General features: G+C 43.8%; 1 protein-coding gene across 1 annotated transcript in view; it reads left to right on the top strand.

Annotated features, from left to right (window-relative positions):
* The window catches only part of PARM1 (prostate androgen-regulated mucin-like protein 1), a 99,859-nt gene extending 86,850 nt beyond the window's left edge, over positions 1-13,009 (top strand). The window contains exon 4 of the mRNA XM_037050936.1: positions 8,954-13,009. Coding sequence (XP_036906831.1) covers positions 8,954-9,038 — 85 coding nt within the window. The 3' untranslated portion in view covers positions 9,039-13,009. The remainder of the gene's footprint in view (positions 1-8,953) is intronic.
* The last annotated feature ends 3,543 nt before the right edge of the window (positions 13,010-16,552 follow it).

Here is a 16,552-nt window from a genome sequence, read left to right on the forward strand (position 1 = left end):
TGACGTTGAAATAACTTCAGGACCCTTTTCTTGACTCCAAGCAAGTGTTCAAGTTTACCATCTCAAACTCATCACCACTGGGCAACAGGCAGTCTCAAACAGCAGCTAAGAAAGAATCCAGACCCCACAAGCAGGGAGGCCTTGGTGGAAATCCCATTTCTACCACTTTGGAGCAGGTTCTCCTGTGACCTGAGCAGGTTATGGAGCTTCACTCCCCCTCACATCCCTCCCTGGTAAAGTAAGTGCTGTGATTTTAACTCCCTGACAGCATTACTGAGAGGGTCACTAGATACTGCTTCCTAAGTATGTAGCCCTGCCACTGCTGCCGTCGTCATCTTCATCGTCATCATCAAAGTGGTCAACCGGAAGGGTCCCCAACAATAGGGCAGCTGCTTGATGTTAGTTACTGAGTATGAGCCATGTGCCGGGCGCCCTTCTGAGCCTGGGAGCGGGGGGATCACATCAGTGACGAGACACAGTCCTGCCACCACAGAACTTGCTGCATTTGGAAAATTTCATGAGCAGGCTATTTAAGTGGGTTCTAATGAGTGCTGATTAAAATTGCATAACATTTTATTCTAGAACTTTAAACTATATTTTCTCAAGGCATTCTCAACACTAGATAAATGCGGCGAGTGATGACATGGAATTAGCCATGGTTTCTCTCCCCAAGATAGGTCCTCCCTCTGAAGTGTAGAAAGGCCCCCAGTGGTATAAGGGTCGCTATTCATCTTTGGCACAACAAACTTAGGAATGAATAAAATGATCAGATCTCTGTTTGAAAACCCCCTAAGGAAAACCCCATTCTGTTGATCCGTTAATTATTTTGGCAAAATGATGACATAAAGAGGTTAATAACTATCATGAATCTTAAAGCTGAGCTAAAAAACCTCTTCAAGTGTTGTTTGCCAGATTCTTGGAAAGCCCCACTAATCATTCATCAAAAATACATTTGGCTCAGTTGACAGATGCATGTGTGTGCATGTGCGTGCGTGCGTGCATGTGTACCTAAGGCTAGGTTTTGCCTTGGCTGGAAATTTATTTTATTCCTATCATCCCAGATTTCTGAGAACAATAACACAACAAGAGGCCTGTTGTCTGTGGCTGTTTAGCTCACTTGGCTGGAGGAGCAAGTGACTGAAATCACAACCCATGAGGGAACCATTAGATTCTGGCCTGAAACACAGGCTATGTCCCTGCAAATGCAAAAGAAGAATCCACTTTGAGAGGTCAGCCTCCCAACCAGAAAAAGGGTGCACCTTGCAAGCTCTATTGACAGTACCTTAGCAGTTTCACCTTTGCCCCCAAGTTCTACTTCCCTCTTAAAACATCAGTAAACTCATTAGCTGTTTTCACACTCCTATTGTTTGGGGACCATGACCACTGGTTTTGTAACAAAAAACCAGTGTCTCTCTGCCCAGAGAACCACATTTTCTGAGAGGTGAGCCACTTTTTGGATGTGGCTTTAAGAATCTTCCAGGGCTCTTCTCTGTTATCGACCCACCCCCACCACCATTTTAGCCAGCAGCAGTGCCATTCGGTCCTACTTACCATTTAGGCAAATTATAATCTCCTTGATATTTAATAGTTTCATCTGCAAAAGTAGCATTCATAATACTTCTCTTTCAAGCTTGTTTCAAAGATGAAGTAATAAATGGAGAGTCCCTGGAGAGACCAGGTAGCATGGTGGTAACGAACACAGACCACAGAGCAGGGATATTAATCATTCTGCACGCAGTTTCTTCCTCTGTAAAATAGGGCTATACTGATACCTGACTCATGGTCGTTACAAGGGTTAAATTGCGATACAAAGAAACACGCGGTGCCAGGTATGAGATGAGGATGATGGAAGGGCTAACGACTGCTGTCATTAAAACAATGCTCGCTACTCAGTGCTTAGTAAAACAGTAAGTGCCAACAGTCCCGCCCAGTTGGCGTCAGGGAATCGAAGCAGAAGGGAGTCCTATGATGAGGGGAGAGATGGCGCGGCAGCTTCGTTTTCTCAGGTCCCGTCCGGCAGGTTCAGGTGTGCTTTTTCTACACGCCCGTGAAGTTGCATCCATGTCATCAGTTCCTAAATAGAAACAATCTCTGAGCAGTCTGTATTCCAAGGCTTGTTTGCAAGTTTCAAAGAAAGCAAAGGCCTCGCCTGCCTCTTGCAGAGGCCGCCTTTAATTAGTGATGATTGAAGAATGAGGTAAGTCAGGTTTGTTTTATTTGGATTGGCTCAAAACCATTCAGCCACGAGATAATCCCCTGTGCCGGAGACCCTATCTGCTATCGCCAGCAACGTGGATGCTGCTATAATTAGGCGGCGTGCTGGTAACCCAGACAGACAAGACGGCTGTTCCCTTCACAAAAATAAATGTGATATTGATTTACAGACACAACAGGGCCTCCCTCTGAAAGTATCTTGTTAGAAGTCACCTGTTTTGCTTTAAGTCTTCTGGTAATTATATTTTATACAACTGGGTTCTTTCTGGTGGTTGTTAGGTTTAAAGAGTAGGCCCAGCCAGTCATAAAGGCTAAGATCTAGAATTTGTGACCTACAGGTTGCCTTTTTCAGATCAGCTTTGGCATTCTGAAGAGCTAAGTGACTGGATTAGCTACCTCAACCTTTAGTGTGCATAGGAATCAACGAGAGAGTTTGCTAGAAACACAGTTTCCTAGGTCTCAGCTCCAGAGGTTCTGCTTCAGTAGGTTGGGATGGGGCCTGTGCATCAGACTTTCTCACTAGCTCCCAGGTGATGCCAGTGCTGCTGGCCACATCCCCTAACTCTCCAAACACACACTTTGCTCTCGAGTTTCCAGATAGATTGCCCCAATGTTTCATGGTCTGTTACTGTGAACATACCAATCCCTCTGTCGGAGGTATTGGGTCGCTGTGTTTTATCTGGCTGATTCCAAGTTGTCCAACCCTAAAGGGACCCCCTCCAAAGGTCTCCTCCCCACCCTCTCCGTGGTGAGTTCCTTGCCACACATGCCTCCTCTGTACCACTCACTTCCCTGACTGGAACCGCGTGCTCTGCTGGTATCCTCCACCACAAGGATATAAAGCCCCTGGCAGGACCTAGAATATGAGAGTTGCTTTAAAAACCTTGTTGCCCAAGTGAATGGCTCTGGAAGCATTAGGAAAGTTTAGGGCAAGCAGTATTCATTGCCTCCAAATCAGGAGAAACTAGGTTTAGAGAAGGGAAAGTCGTAGAAACCACGCACTGGCACTGGTTACTTTGTGACTCTGAATTTGGTTAGAAATAGACAGGTGTTCCCACGTGTAGGCCTTTTGTAATGAGTATCTACCAGTATGATATCTTGTTGATGATTTTAAAAAATAAAATTAAAAAATTGTATCTTTTCCTTCAAAGTAAATGTGGTTATTTCAAGATTAGTTTGAAAGTAACTGCTTTTCAAAAGAAACCCAGACTTTGTAAAGAACACTTTGAAAATGATATATGGAAATGTTTTCATCATTGGGATTTTAGTAATTAGAAGATGAAACTGATAGAATTCCTGAATTATGATACTCATTCTGTCACTAACTTGCTATGGTAACTGTCGTCAAATAAAATCACCCTTAATGGTCACAGTCTTCTTGGCTTCAACATTGTAGCTCCCAATTCTTAGTTTTCACAAATGAGCCACAATCATGGAAGGTGTTAACATCAAGGGAAGTTGGGTGGAGGGCACATGGGCATTTACCTTTGCAGTTTCCCTATAAATCTAAAGTCATCCCAATATAAGAAGTTAATTTTTTAGATTATAGTTCAGTATGTACCACACAGATGTGTTGTCTGCTCCTGCCCCAGAGCCCTTTGCACTTGCTGTTCTCTCTGTCCACAGGGTGCATCTCAGGTGTCCCTGTGGTTCATTCACATCTCCTTGACGTGTCTGCTCAGATGTCATCTTAGTGAGACCTTCCCTGATCACTATACCCAAAAGTATAATCCCCACCTCCCACTTGGAATTCCGCACTTCCCTTTCCCTGTTTTATTTTCCTCCATTGCATTTATTACCATCTACCTAATTGTTTTCATGTCTTATTCATTGTGTCTGATGCCACTAGAATGTAAGCTCCTTTAGAACAGGGTTTTGGTCTTTTAACTCACTGAAGTATCCCCCAGACCCCAGAAGAGGAACTGATAAATGTAACTTTTCAATGACTTGTTGAATGAAAGGAGTCAAGCAGGAAAATGACAATCAGAGGAGGAAAGCCAACCAAAAAAAAAAAGAAGAAGAAAGAAAGGGAGGCAGGGACTGCCACACGAACCTAGCTTTGTTGCTGGATGATAAAAATCTATGGCTGCCTTGGCTGGTGTAGCTCAGTGGATTGAGCACAGGCCTGCGAACCAGACAATCGCAGTTCGATTCCCAGTCAGGGCACATGCCTGGGTTGCAGGCCAGTTCCCAGCAGGGGCGAGTTCCCAGCAGGGGATGCATGAGAAGCAACCATACATTGATGTTTCTCTTCCTCTCCCCTTCCCTTCCCCTCTAAAAAAGATAAATAAATAAAACATTTTTTAAAAAATCTATGGCTTAATTACTAATGACTAATGAGATGCAGATTCAGCTGTGATTTCACAGCACGAAGCCATGTCTTCTTCATCCATATACATCCTTCCTTCTTGGCACATAATAAGCACTAATGATTGAATGGCAAGCTTGCCTGATTAAAGAGCAGAGGGGAGTTAATAAAGTTGGAGCCTTGATGGGGAACTGTGGTTGACCCTCATAAAGGAGAAGGCACTTTTTAAAATATGTTAGTTTCAACACAGGAAAGTAAAACATCATCCATTTTCAAAGACAATTGAGTCTCCATTCAGTATTGGTACTACAGTTATCTTAAAGCAGGTACCATTTTGTCATCGTGGAAAAGGCCTCTAACCACACCGTCACCACCACACCCATGTTCCAATTGTCATCAAGAAGGATTCGCCGAGTGGGGAGGGGGCAAGTGGGGAGGACTGCTTCCTGTTAGAACAAAGCCAGTTGAGAAGGAAGCCGTGAGGCAAGGACTTAACATAAATCATTCCTTGTCGTGTCCCCTGGGTTCTGCTCTTAGCTAACTGAGCCATACCATACAGTCGGGTAACACTGACCATAAGCACAGTGCCATTGATTAACAGGGACTGTGAGCGCTGTGCCAAGTGATTTAAAGCCATGTCATCATGTGGGAGAAATTTGGCTGCGATTCTCTTTCTTCTTCCCATGTTTAAGGTCAACATAGTGGCTTTGACCCTTTGTGTTCTTTAATGAGATGCTTTCCCTTTGCCACAGTTCTATTGTACAGTCAGTTGCCACAGAACCACGCTACTCCCTGCTGGCATCGACCAAACAAACCCCACAGATGCTATTTATGCGCCACTGAATATGCGCAGTTGTCATCAAGTATTTATGAAAGAACCCCTGCATCAAGAGCAACCTATTAGATGTTCAGAAAATAAAATGAAACAGAAGACGTAGTCTGTCCCCAAGAGGTTTACTGTCTAAGGGGAGCCAAGTCACAGCAAGCAGAAACGGCTGTGTTGGATGCATGCCAGTCCTCACTGAGAAACTGAGTAAACACAGCCTCTTTGACCCGCGATGATGTCATCCGTACAGATTGCTATTTAGACTGAAACGAGATGACGCAGTACAGCGTTACAGAACAGGGAGACCCAGGTGTCAGCACCAGCTCTACCTACCGTGAAATCACACAGAGAAGTCCTCTAATGTCCCTGGGTGCCACCTTCCTAATTTGGGGAATGGGAGCTTTTTCACCTCTTCGACTCCACAGATGCCTGTCTGAAAACCTCCCCCATTTCCACTTAAAACATGCCATGATTTAAGAAGCTTTGACCTGGAGAGAGAGTTTAAAGTGATCATTAATTATTCTCCCCTTACCTCACACACATACACACACACACACACATACACACACACACACAAATGTGTTTGTCTAGCTCTTTCTATATATGGCTGGATTTAAACAAACCTGGCTTGAATCCCAGCACACCCAATTCTTCTTCTTTAGGCTCATTAATATATTTATCATGCCCTATGGGTTGATTCAGTACATGCCCAAATATGGTTTATCTATATCTCTTGCTTGGCTCTCCTCATTTATCAGTATTTTGCTTAACTCACTGTTTAATCAAATGAGAAGACTGAGAAAAATGAAAAGACCCATCTATCCCTTTATTTTACTACTGCATGTGCAGTGGGTGTCACTTCTAATACAGATACAGTTCTGATCAAATAGCCTTACCTAAAATAGCCATTACCGGTAAAACCTGGTGACCAGAAGATTGTTATTCCCCTAACCTCATTCCTACATGCAGATAATTTATAACGCTTCAAATAACAGCACTCTGAGAAGTTGGTCTTATAACTGTGCCTAGGGCACAGTTTCAGGAGTTCCTGGTGGGAGGGAGGCTCGCTTTTCACTCAACATCTTTTTTAAAACTATTTACGGATTTGCCATGGGCTTATGTAAGTTTCATTACAATAAAAATTAAAAAGCAACATTGGCCAACATGTATTGTGCATTGACTATGGGCCAGGCGTTTTATATGCATTACCTCATTTAATCCTCCCAGTGACCCTAACACAGCTTTTTTACATTTCTCCACTTTATCGATGAAGAAACGGGGTTAAAAACACATTCGAGGACACACATCCATTGGCCCTACTGACCCATCAACAGAATAAAATTACATGATAGAAATAAAAATGGTGTGAGAAGTTACATTACCACATAAAGGGGAGGCGGAAGCACACTAGCAATAAGAGAGTGTGTTTGTTAGGTGGACACTGGCCAGGCTTGAGTGTTAAGTCAGGCCGAACTTGAGGCTCGGCTCCAGTCTCATAATCCATTGATTTTCACTTCTTCATTCTATGGCTTCCACTTTTAACCCTCCTGTTAAAGGATTTACCTGGAATTGAAACTGTAAAATGTGGGGGGAATGTTGGCAATGGATAGCTGGTGACCCCAGTTACCAAAACTGGCCTCTGCGTTCAGTCAGTCAGAAGATCAGTGCTGTGTTCTTTGTGATGTCTTTCCTTCTCGCACTCACAGAAATGAATGTGGACCTGTAGTGAAAACAAGACACATTGGGGAACAGCCTCACGTTCGCAGGAGTGTAGACTGGATCAGCTGAGCCAGTCTGCAGGACAAAAATCAGGATTTTGAAGGCCACGAGTTTGAAACCAGCACATCAAGGATCCGGTGCTTTTCAACAGATCATCTCTTTCAAACGCCTGGCAGATGGCAATAAGCTTCAGCAGGGACAACAATGATCTTAGCAACAAATATTAATATAGCAAATGCTTTCTGTGCTTCTCAGATTGTTTTTAGTTTGTTTAATTTTTGTATCTAGTTGAGATAAAAATTAGGGGGACTGGGTATGTTTATCTGCACTATACATAGCAGAGCTGGTTTCCAGTGGCAGGTGCACTAATTCCCACACTAGCACGAGCCTCAGAGGCACCACATGCTCATTTCGTGGTGTTTTCCCAATCCTGTCATTAGTTCTAATATAAAATGACTATAGTACTGCCCAGGAAGCTACCATTTTGTGAACAGATTGGCCTTGCAGGATGTATTCCCCCCCCGCCGGCCCCCATCACTGTTTCTTCCACCAGCATTTATTGATGACTATGTGCCAGATAGCCTTCTGGAGATAGAGCTAACAACAATAACAACAACAACAAAACGGGCCAATAATTTATACTATGGTCCAGTTAGGGGCGAAGTGAAGTAACAAAATAGGAACGTGAGTTATACGAGTAGACTCTGTTAGAAGGTGTTGAGAACTATGAGAAAAATAAAGCAGGGAGTGCTGAGGTGGGAGGGGCGTGCAAGTAAATGGAGTTCTTACGGAAGGCCTCACTGGGAAAGTGCCTTTTGTACCAAGACTTGAAGAAGATGAGGGAATGTGCCATGTGTGGAGATCAGTAGGACAGTTGTTCCAAGCTGAGAGACGCAGTGAGTGCAAAGGCCCTGAGGCAAGAGTGTGTCAGGCATGAGAGGGAAGACGGGCATGTTGGAGCCGAGGGAACAACAAGAGCTGGAGTAGTAGCTGATGTGCTCAGAAAGTAATGAGGGCCAGATCCTGTAGGGCTTCACAGAGTTTTTAATGACTTTGGCTTTTACTTGTGAGAGGAGGAGCCACTTAAAGGTTTGAAGAGAGGAGTGAGAGCAATCTGACTTCAGTTTCTCATAGGAATAATATTAATTGTGGGACAGGTTCCCAGAATGACTCACCAAAGCCTGTTAAGCCCAGATTGCCATTTAACTAAGGTGTCTATCAGACTCTGGGAAGCTGAGGTCAGAGCATTGGACTTAGATCCAGGAGGTAAGGATTTGACCACCCATAGCTCAGTTGGGTGACATTGAGCACATCAGTTAATATCTCTGAGCCCTATTTTGCTCACTGGAGAAATAAAGATAAACAATACCTGCCCCATGGCTTTGTTCACTTGAGGAACAAGTGGAAATGAAACATAGATGCACTTTGTAGACTGTAAAACACTCTATAAACGCCAGGAGGGGTGGCTACAGCAACCGTTGTTCTGGTTATATCATTCTTATTTCAGGGAAAATGAAGTCCAGGACCTAAGTCCAAATGCCAGGAATGCAACCTTCTCTTTCTCTCCTTTCCTTTTTTCAAATAGCCATGGAAATGGGCCTCTCTTTCTCCAGCACCAGAAGTCAAGGAGAAAGACAGGGCCTCGCTGATCTCAACAGAAGGTGCCATCTGGGCTCCCAGATGATCAGTCGTCATTTACAGGGTGTTTGCTGACGCCCTGGTTGCTGGGGCTGCCCTAGTGGAGCCATCACAGCTCCCCGACATGTGCCCTGTGACCTGCGCACTGTCCCCCCACCCCCTGCCCCCAGTTCGGCAGCAGGGTGTCAGGCTGTCCTCAGATGGGCAACTTCTCCAAGTAACCATAGCTGTCTTCTCCTTCCCACCAGGCACTCCTCCTACGGAAGGCTTCTGGATGACCACGACTACGGGTCCTGGGGAAACTACAACAACCCTCTGTATGACGACTCCTAACAAAGGAACGCGGCCTGGGGCAAGGGATAACTGCTCTTTATTTATAAGTGCTTAGCCTGTAGATTTAATAACAAGTACCTGATGCACACTGAGCGACAATCTTACAGCCCGTTTTTTGGTTTGGTTATTTCATTTTCCTCCTTCTTCTTTGGCTACTACAACTTCCTCTTTCTGGTACAAAAAGAACCATATTTAATGGTGTGTGGAGGCTGACTTGCAGCTGAAATGGGCCAACCCCGGGCAGCCAGGCCAGAACGCCGCGACGGGGACTTCTGTATCCACCACAGGACCCACTGCGAGGACTGAAGAAGAGGAATCCACTTGTTTTGTCAGGGGCTTTAGGGGAACTTGTTGTCTGTGGTATTTCTTAAAACTTTTATTTAGGAAATGATATTAAATCTCCAACAGTGGAAAGGAAATGAGTACTGGGAGGATTTCACCCTGCAGATGAGGAAGTAGGGATTTCTCAGAGTCCTTTTTTAAGCTCTATTCATCTGGTTGTATCTGACAGGACCCCTGCTTGGTTCTGCAAAATGCACCGAGCTTCTTAGCTGCCTAATTAATGAAAGAGGAAACAAGAAGGTGCCCTGAGGAGGCCATCAGGCAGAGGGGCAGAGTTGCTGGCTGCTGTCACATCTCAGCGTACCTTCTACCTGTTCTCTCCTCCAGGCCTCTTGTCCCTGCTAAGGGTGCCTGTGCTAAGTCAACAGCAGCTGGCCTCCCAGCCCATAAGCTTTCCGTGGAGTTGTGGTTCCACGGAAGAAAGCTGGGAGATGAGCTGAGAGAAGAGAAAGCAAGAGGTGTGTGGAGGGAGTGTGCAGTGGGGGGAGTGGAGGAGGGCGGGAGCTGGCATGCACTGAGCACCTCGTTAGGTAAAGTGGGAATCAGTTCTCAGTAACTGTCAGAGGTGTTCACTGCCTGGAGAAGGCCATAGATTCCCTGCTCAATACCCACAAAGCAACTGGTTCACTGCCTTACTATCTGTTTGGTAACGGAGATATACTGTTTTTAAACAAAAAAGTAAGACACTAGTCTATCTGTAATTGCTCAGTGAGGCATTTCTATCGTAAACAGACACAGTGGTTAATCCATTTATTATCCCCATACACTTACCTCACTACCATATTTTGCCATGTATAATGCGCCCTTTGCCCAAATATTTGAAGGAAAAATAAAGATGCACATTATACATGGGTATCATGACTACACACCATGGGCATAATAATTCGTGTATACTATGCACAAAAATGTGGGTATGCATTATACATGGCAAAATACGGTAATCTCACCCTTTAATGAATCAAAAGATAGATAGACTTAAAATCCCACATAGCAAATTTTGAGAAAGAACTGATCATTTTTGCAGGTATTCATTTATTGCAGTGGTTCCCAACCAGCAGGCAGTTTTGCACCCCCTACTGGGAAGGGACCCATGCAGACATCTGGTGACATTTTTGATTGTCACAACTTTGGGGTGCTACTAATGGGAAGGAGACTGTGGATGTGCTAACACCCTGCAATGCACAGAAGAGTCCACCACAACAAAGAATCATCTGGCCCACAGTGTCACCAGTGCTGAGTCTGAGAATCTGTCATTTATTGCAGTGCCCATTATGACACAACAAAACACTCCCAGATTTTTAATTAAATAAAATGATTCATTAAATTTTTATCTCAAAGTGTTTAATTCGTTAGCTCATGGTTAGTCCTGGGCACACACGCTGCCTTGTTTGTTTCTTGTCGTGTTCTAGGCAGCCGCGTTCCACAGCTGTAACTGTCCTCCTCTAACACGGAGTGTTGGCAACCAGCGTCTGACGTCCTGATTTCAGGGAGGAGAAAACATACATCGGGTCCTGTTGCAAAATGTTTTACATTGTCCAACAGGGTCCTAAAGAACTTGACACTGGTCAATTTTTAATTCTAAACTTGGACCTGCTACCACGACTCTGTTAGTTTCCAGAAACATGATCCTCAGCTCATTCTGTCACTCACTGTGGCCAGCAAAGTGCCGGCTTGTAAACCACCACTGCTGCGCTGTCCGAAACGCCTCTGGTCTTCAAGACACCAGGATCAGGCCATTTCCACAAACCTGACATCCAACACCCTGAACAGAATTTATTCCTAAGCTCCTTAGGGACCGAAGGAGAATGGGCCGCCTCCAGAGGTACTTTACAAAAGCAGTGGGTAATGTGGAGTGGAATTCTGGTGTCTCGATTTTTTTTTAAATTTAAGTGTTATTCTCAAAAAAAAATGGCAAGAAATGACCAGTGATGCCCTCTCTGGCCAAGCTTGGCCTGAATAATTGTACCTGTTCCCTACCTTCACTCTTTGCATGGGCTTTCAGTTTAGCAAAAATAAAACAGAACATTCCATAGTTTGTCCCTCAGTCAAAAACACTTTTGACAAAGTGTCCATGAAACCCCTTTGTAGAGGTGCACTTCTGATACTGCTTCCGTCATAAACATTGGATCAGAGGACACAGCCTCTTGCCAAGAAATTCTGACCAGCTATAAGCCATAGACCCAGCCAGCCTCTTTTCTTACCTAAGGCTGCAATTGTGCAAGAGCAGTTGGAGCATTGGTTGCTTTTATTAACTTCTAAATCCGTATGAAAATAGAGAGGGATCTGGACCTAAAAGCAGATCTCAACCAGCAGGCAGTGTTACGCACCCCCTCCCAAGGTGACAGCTTCCTGTAAAAACCCTTGTGCTCCTTGTTAACGTGAGTATAAAGTACCAATGGGTAGAACCTCATTTCACCAAATGCGTCTCTTTTCTGTTTTTGAACTAGCCAAAAGATTTTAGCAACTGAATTTAAGAGACATTGCTACACATACACACACACGAAATATGTGGCTAATTGACGACCTTTACCTCAGGGAGAGTCTGTTCAGCTCTCTCCAAGGGGAACAGCTCCAGTGGATCTAAACAGTGATCCAGGCACAGGGTGAGTCAGGCATTAGAGGAATGTCAGAGCGGGAGGGAGGCCAGCAGCCTCTTCTAGACGGCAGCCTGCAAATGATGAAACAGTGAGATGCAATTCTGTCTCCTTTCCTCGTGGCCCTAATGAAGTCTCCCACCCTCTGTGAATATCTGTCTTCATTTCTTACATGGGGAGGATGCTTTCGCATTGACCTCCCCCCATGCTACCTCACAAATGTGTTGTGAGGACTGATGAAATCATGTCTACAGTGTTTTCGGTTTCTGCAGAAGAATATTTATAGACATTTTAAGTATTACATCGATATATAAGTGATCTCAGTTTCTTATTATACTGGTTATACTGTTTGTTATTATACTGGTATGCTGTTTTTACTTAAATCTATAAAATTACAGCTGTGTTGTAGCCACATCCGACAGCTGTTACAGCTCCAGGCTACCCCCCAGTACAGCTGACTGACTGAGGGTAACCCTGGCTGGAACCACAAAGGTCAGTTTCCATCTCCAATGAAGGATGGCCTGAGGATGGCCTGAGACGTAGTCTCACGGGTGCATTAGGATCCAGGAGGTGAGGGTAGCACAGTGGGGATACCTGAGCACTAATATCAATAGACCTCTGGTCTTTACCTTTGGGGGTCTTCAGGGTTCTTTGTGGAGTTGATTTTGGTTTGATATCATCTGTTTGCCCTTCGTCTTGCTTGTAAGGGTGCGCGGTTCAATCCCCTGCATCTTGGGAAATGAATTTTGGGTCAGATGCTAATTTGCACGTTGATTCACCTTCTTTGCCTTTAACCCCTTTTTGGCAAATGAATGTACCATTTTAACTTTGATTTCAAAGTGCTAGTTGATATTGGTAATAGTGCTAACCAGGAGACCAGTGCCAGATTGTTTTCTTGGGATAAGTTAGCTGACATGATTTAAAGATGGGAAGACCTGCAAATTCTTTGATATTTGATGTGATTGTATCCATATTTGTTGTAAGATATATTGCATACCAATTATATCAATTAAAGTTGTTAAAAGCTTGCTCTGACAGTGGTGATTCACACTTTGACATGTTTTAGTACTCAAGCCATTTAGTTGATCTGCCCAATATTGCTTATATTAAGTAGCCCCAGCTTGTTCTTCTAGAAAGCTTATCCCACATCAATTAATAATATTTTCTGCAGGGCAGGGAGGTCTCTCTGATCTTGCAAAAGAATTGAAGTATATCAGAAATGGAGAAACTTCTCAGGCAGTGATTTTAGTCTTAACTATATACCATGCCTTATAAAATAAATGTAAAAAACATTTTGATTCAATAAATAAATGGTGATGTATAATCAAGTCATATAAAAGCATATTGGCATTAGCAATACATTTGAGAGTACTTGGTTCATTCTTTTTCAAAAAATTACATTCAGCACACCCATCTTTATCTGACAGTTAAATGGCAAGGAATATCAAGCATCCAAAACATAACTTCAACCCTTCAGAAGTTAACCAAAATTATTCTGGTTCTGAAGAAAAGAGCAACACCAAAGCCCATGCATTTTGCAACATAGGAGAGAAATGGCACCATCTGCAAACTAGAGTTTATTGATTTCACAATGCGTATAAATGTCCGGTCAAATTTAATAAGTTTAGGTAACTGACTTTCAGGGGCAGAGCATGAAGGATTGACTGGGAACAGTTAAGACCAAGATGGAATGGGAAGAAAGCACGTATTTGGAATTTTCTTGAGGACGTAGTATGGGCATGAAAACCAATAAAAGCTCCATTATTCTAAATATGCCTGAACAGGATTGGTCAGAAAGCATTTTAAATGCACATAGAAAGGGCTTGCTAATAATATGTGGTGTTTATACATTTTGAGTTCTTGGACTCAAATCAATATTGTTCCCACCATGATAGCTTTTTCATAATCTGTTTTGATTATTTAGAACCTATCTACAATCTTTTCTTCTTATGAAATTCAATAGTACTAACTAATCACTAGCTGTATTTTGATTGTTGTTAGAAAGCATTGAGTCATAAATGACACTTGAAAAGCACTGATCAGACTGAAGGAAAAAACCTGTAAGACATACGATCTCTTCTCTTAAAGGATCTAGTCTTTGACAAATGCGCAATGAACTACATCTACTGCACTAAAACAGCATCAATCAATTTGAGTCAACAAATGTATTATGTTTCTGTTTTAAGCAAGACACTGAATATTTACTATTAAAAGAAGGAATCTAATTAATATTTATTATGGACTTTGGTGCCTGTGGGCATTGTCTAATGTAATCTCGGCATCAGCTATAGTGGTCCTTGCACTCTCTCCATCTTACAGATGGGGAAACTGAGGTTCCAGCTTATTAAACTCATTTGTTCATGTGTGGAATCCCATGTACTCTATAATGAATCAGATGGCTCCTGCTTTCCATGTATTAAGAGTTTAGTAACTGTCAGAGGTGGAATTCAAACCAAGTTCTTCTGTCACCAGAGCCCTTGGTCTTCTTCCACCCAAAGAACTGGTATCTAATGTAAGTATAACCAGTTCTTCAGACTCTCACACTTCTTGCTAAAATGGAAATTCTACCCTTTGCAAAGTCTCCCTAAGCTATTTTGGGCTGTCCTGAAGGTGTCTGGCATGCAGCCCATTGCAAACCCTGTCAGCTCCCAGGCACATGTCTGCTGACTCCTGCCGCCCTGCTAGGTTGTGTCCTCTGCCAAGGGAGAGACAGCCTCCCCACCCCCACCCCTTCTGTTAGGGCACAGCGCAGGGTCTTTGTTTTCCAGGGTTTTAGTGAGTACCTCTCTCTTACTGTCCACTTGTGTCCTCCCTGCTCTCCACAGGAGTTAGGTTTGAGTCTACAGCAGCCTGGTCTACGGATACTACTGCCCTTGGAATCACTCTCACCCAAAGTTCCCATCATGGTGCCAATTTGTCTGCCCTTAGTGCCACAATAATAATGATAGTATACTCTCACACAGCACTTACTATGAGCCAGATACTGTTCTAAGCACTTTACGTGAGTTGTCCTCCCTGTGAGGTAGATGTTATTAATATCCTCATTGTACAGATGAGAAAACTAAGAGCCAAAAGGTATAGGAATTTGTCCAAGGTCACACAACTAATAAGTAATGGGGCAGAATTCAAATGCCAGTGGTTGGCCTCCATAGTCCTTGCTCTTGGCTACATCCACAAAACCCTCACTCCATGCCAGAGGCCCATCTATGTCTGAACCCAGTGTGGGACAACCTGAGGCCAAGGCTGTGTGCCCACCAAAAGCAAGGTCCCTGCCTAAATAAAGATTTCTAGAGTGGCCAAAAGGTGGGGGGTCATCCTTAGGGCACCCAGCCTGGCAGACTCTGAACTGCCCCTGGTGTCACTCTGTTGAGTGGCATCCAGCCACTCAACATCCACCAGCTCAACAGCAGGGGCCTCCAGGGTGACCCTTCCTTTATCCTCAGAAGAATATGGCAGCTGTGATGAGACACTCCAGACCACTGTCCTCTTCTCCCACAAGCCATTTGTCCCTTGGCACCTGGACAGAATTCACTGCAACAAACACCGTTGGGCAGAGTGTTGAAAAGTTCAAGTCGGTCAGAAGCCAGGTGTTATCAGGTGGCGTGAGAGGCAAAAGTCCAACTCAGCCCTTGAGCTAGGACATTCAGCTCTGTAATAGCACTTCATCGGGGCAAAACAATCAAAACACCTTTCCATGTATCCCTGGGAAAGCTATTAAAGGCCTAATACAAAGTGAAAGATTTCATAGAGCAATTAGAGTCTCACACAAACTCTGCAAAAGAAGGAAAAGAAAAGGTGAGGGAATGCACTAGCTGGTAACTACTGAAATTCTTGGGTCTCTGGGAAGCTGCCACTGTCTCAAACTGCAGCAGTGAGCCAGGGGTCCGCAAGAACTCAATGGCAGCCACATCTAGAAAATGGCTTTGCCTTTTCCGTGTCTCACCTGAGGAACTCTCATGGACAAATTCTAGTCAGAACCACACAGGACGGGATTTCAAGAAAGCCGATTCCTGGCTTCACCTCTGTATTGCAAAGGAAATCTTAGAAAAGGGTGGTGATGATGCTGAGCTGAAAATAAGCAAATTAGCACAGTCTACCTTTTTCACTCCAGGTGAAACGTCCCAAAAAGGACAATAAGGACACCACATTAACCCTAATGCAATGCAACCATCTCTTACACAGCTGAGGGTTCACTCCCCGGTCTCCTAAAGAGGAAGTGTCACATATGTTGCTTTAGCTCTGGGAATATTCACTCCTCGTTCAGATGCAATCTTCCTTTGATAGCCTATGACATAAGTGCCAAATTACAAGATTAACCACTTTATATTCAAATTAAGGCAGGGGGTGAGGGAAGAGATAGAACTGATATGTATATATACTCTTTTACACCTGCCAAAGCAAGAATGAGAATAAGCAGTTACGAAAGACTTTCTTTCTGCAACTAGTCATGTGACTATGTTGTTATTTATAACTTTCTTCTTCCACTAGCCATTCCCTTTTTTCCCCTTTTTTGTCCTCAGCCAACATCTCACCTGGTTGTGGCTCTTTATGTGGCCAGTGACTTAACCTTCTGTAGAA

This window comes from Sturnira hondurensis, unplaced genomic scaffold (assembly GCF_014824575.4).
Source record: "Sturnira hondurensis isolate 20B ecotype Veracruz unplaced genomic scaffold, ASM1482457v3 Scaffold0007036, whole genome shotgun sequence".
Taxonomy (NCBI): Eukaryota; Metazoa; Chordata; class Mammalia; order Chiroptera; family Phyllostomidae; genus Sturnira; species Sturnira hondurensis.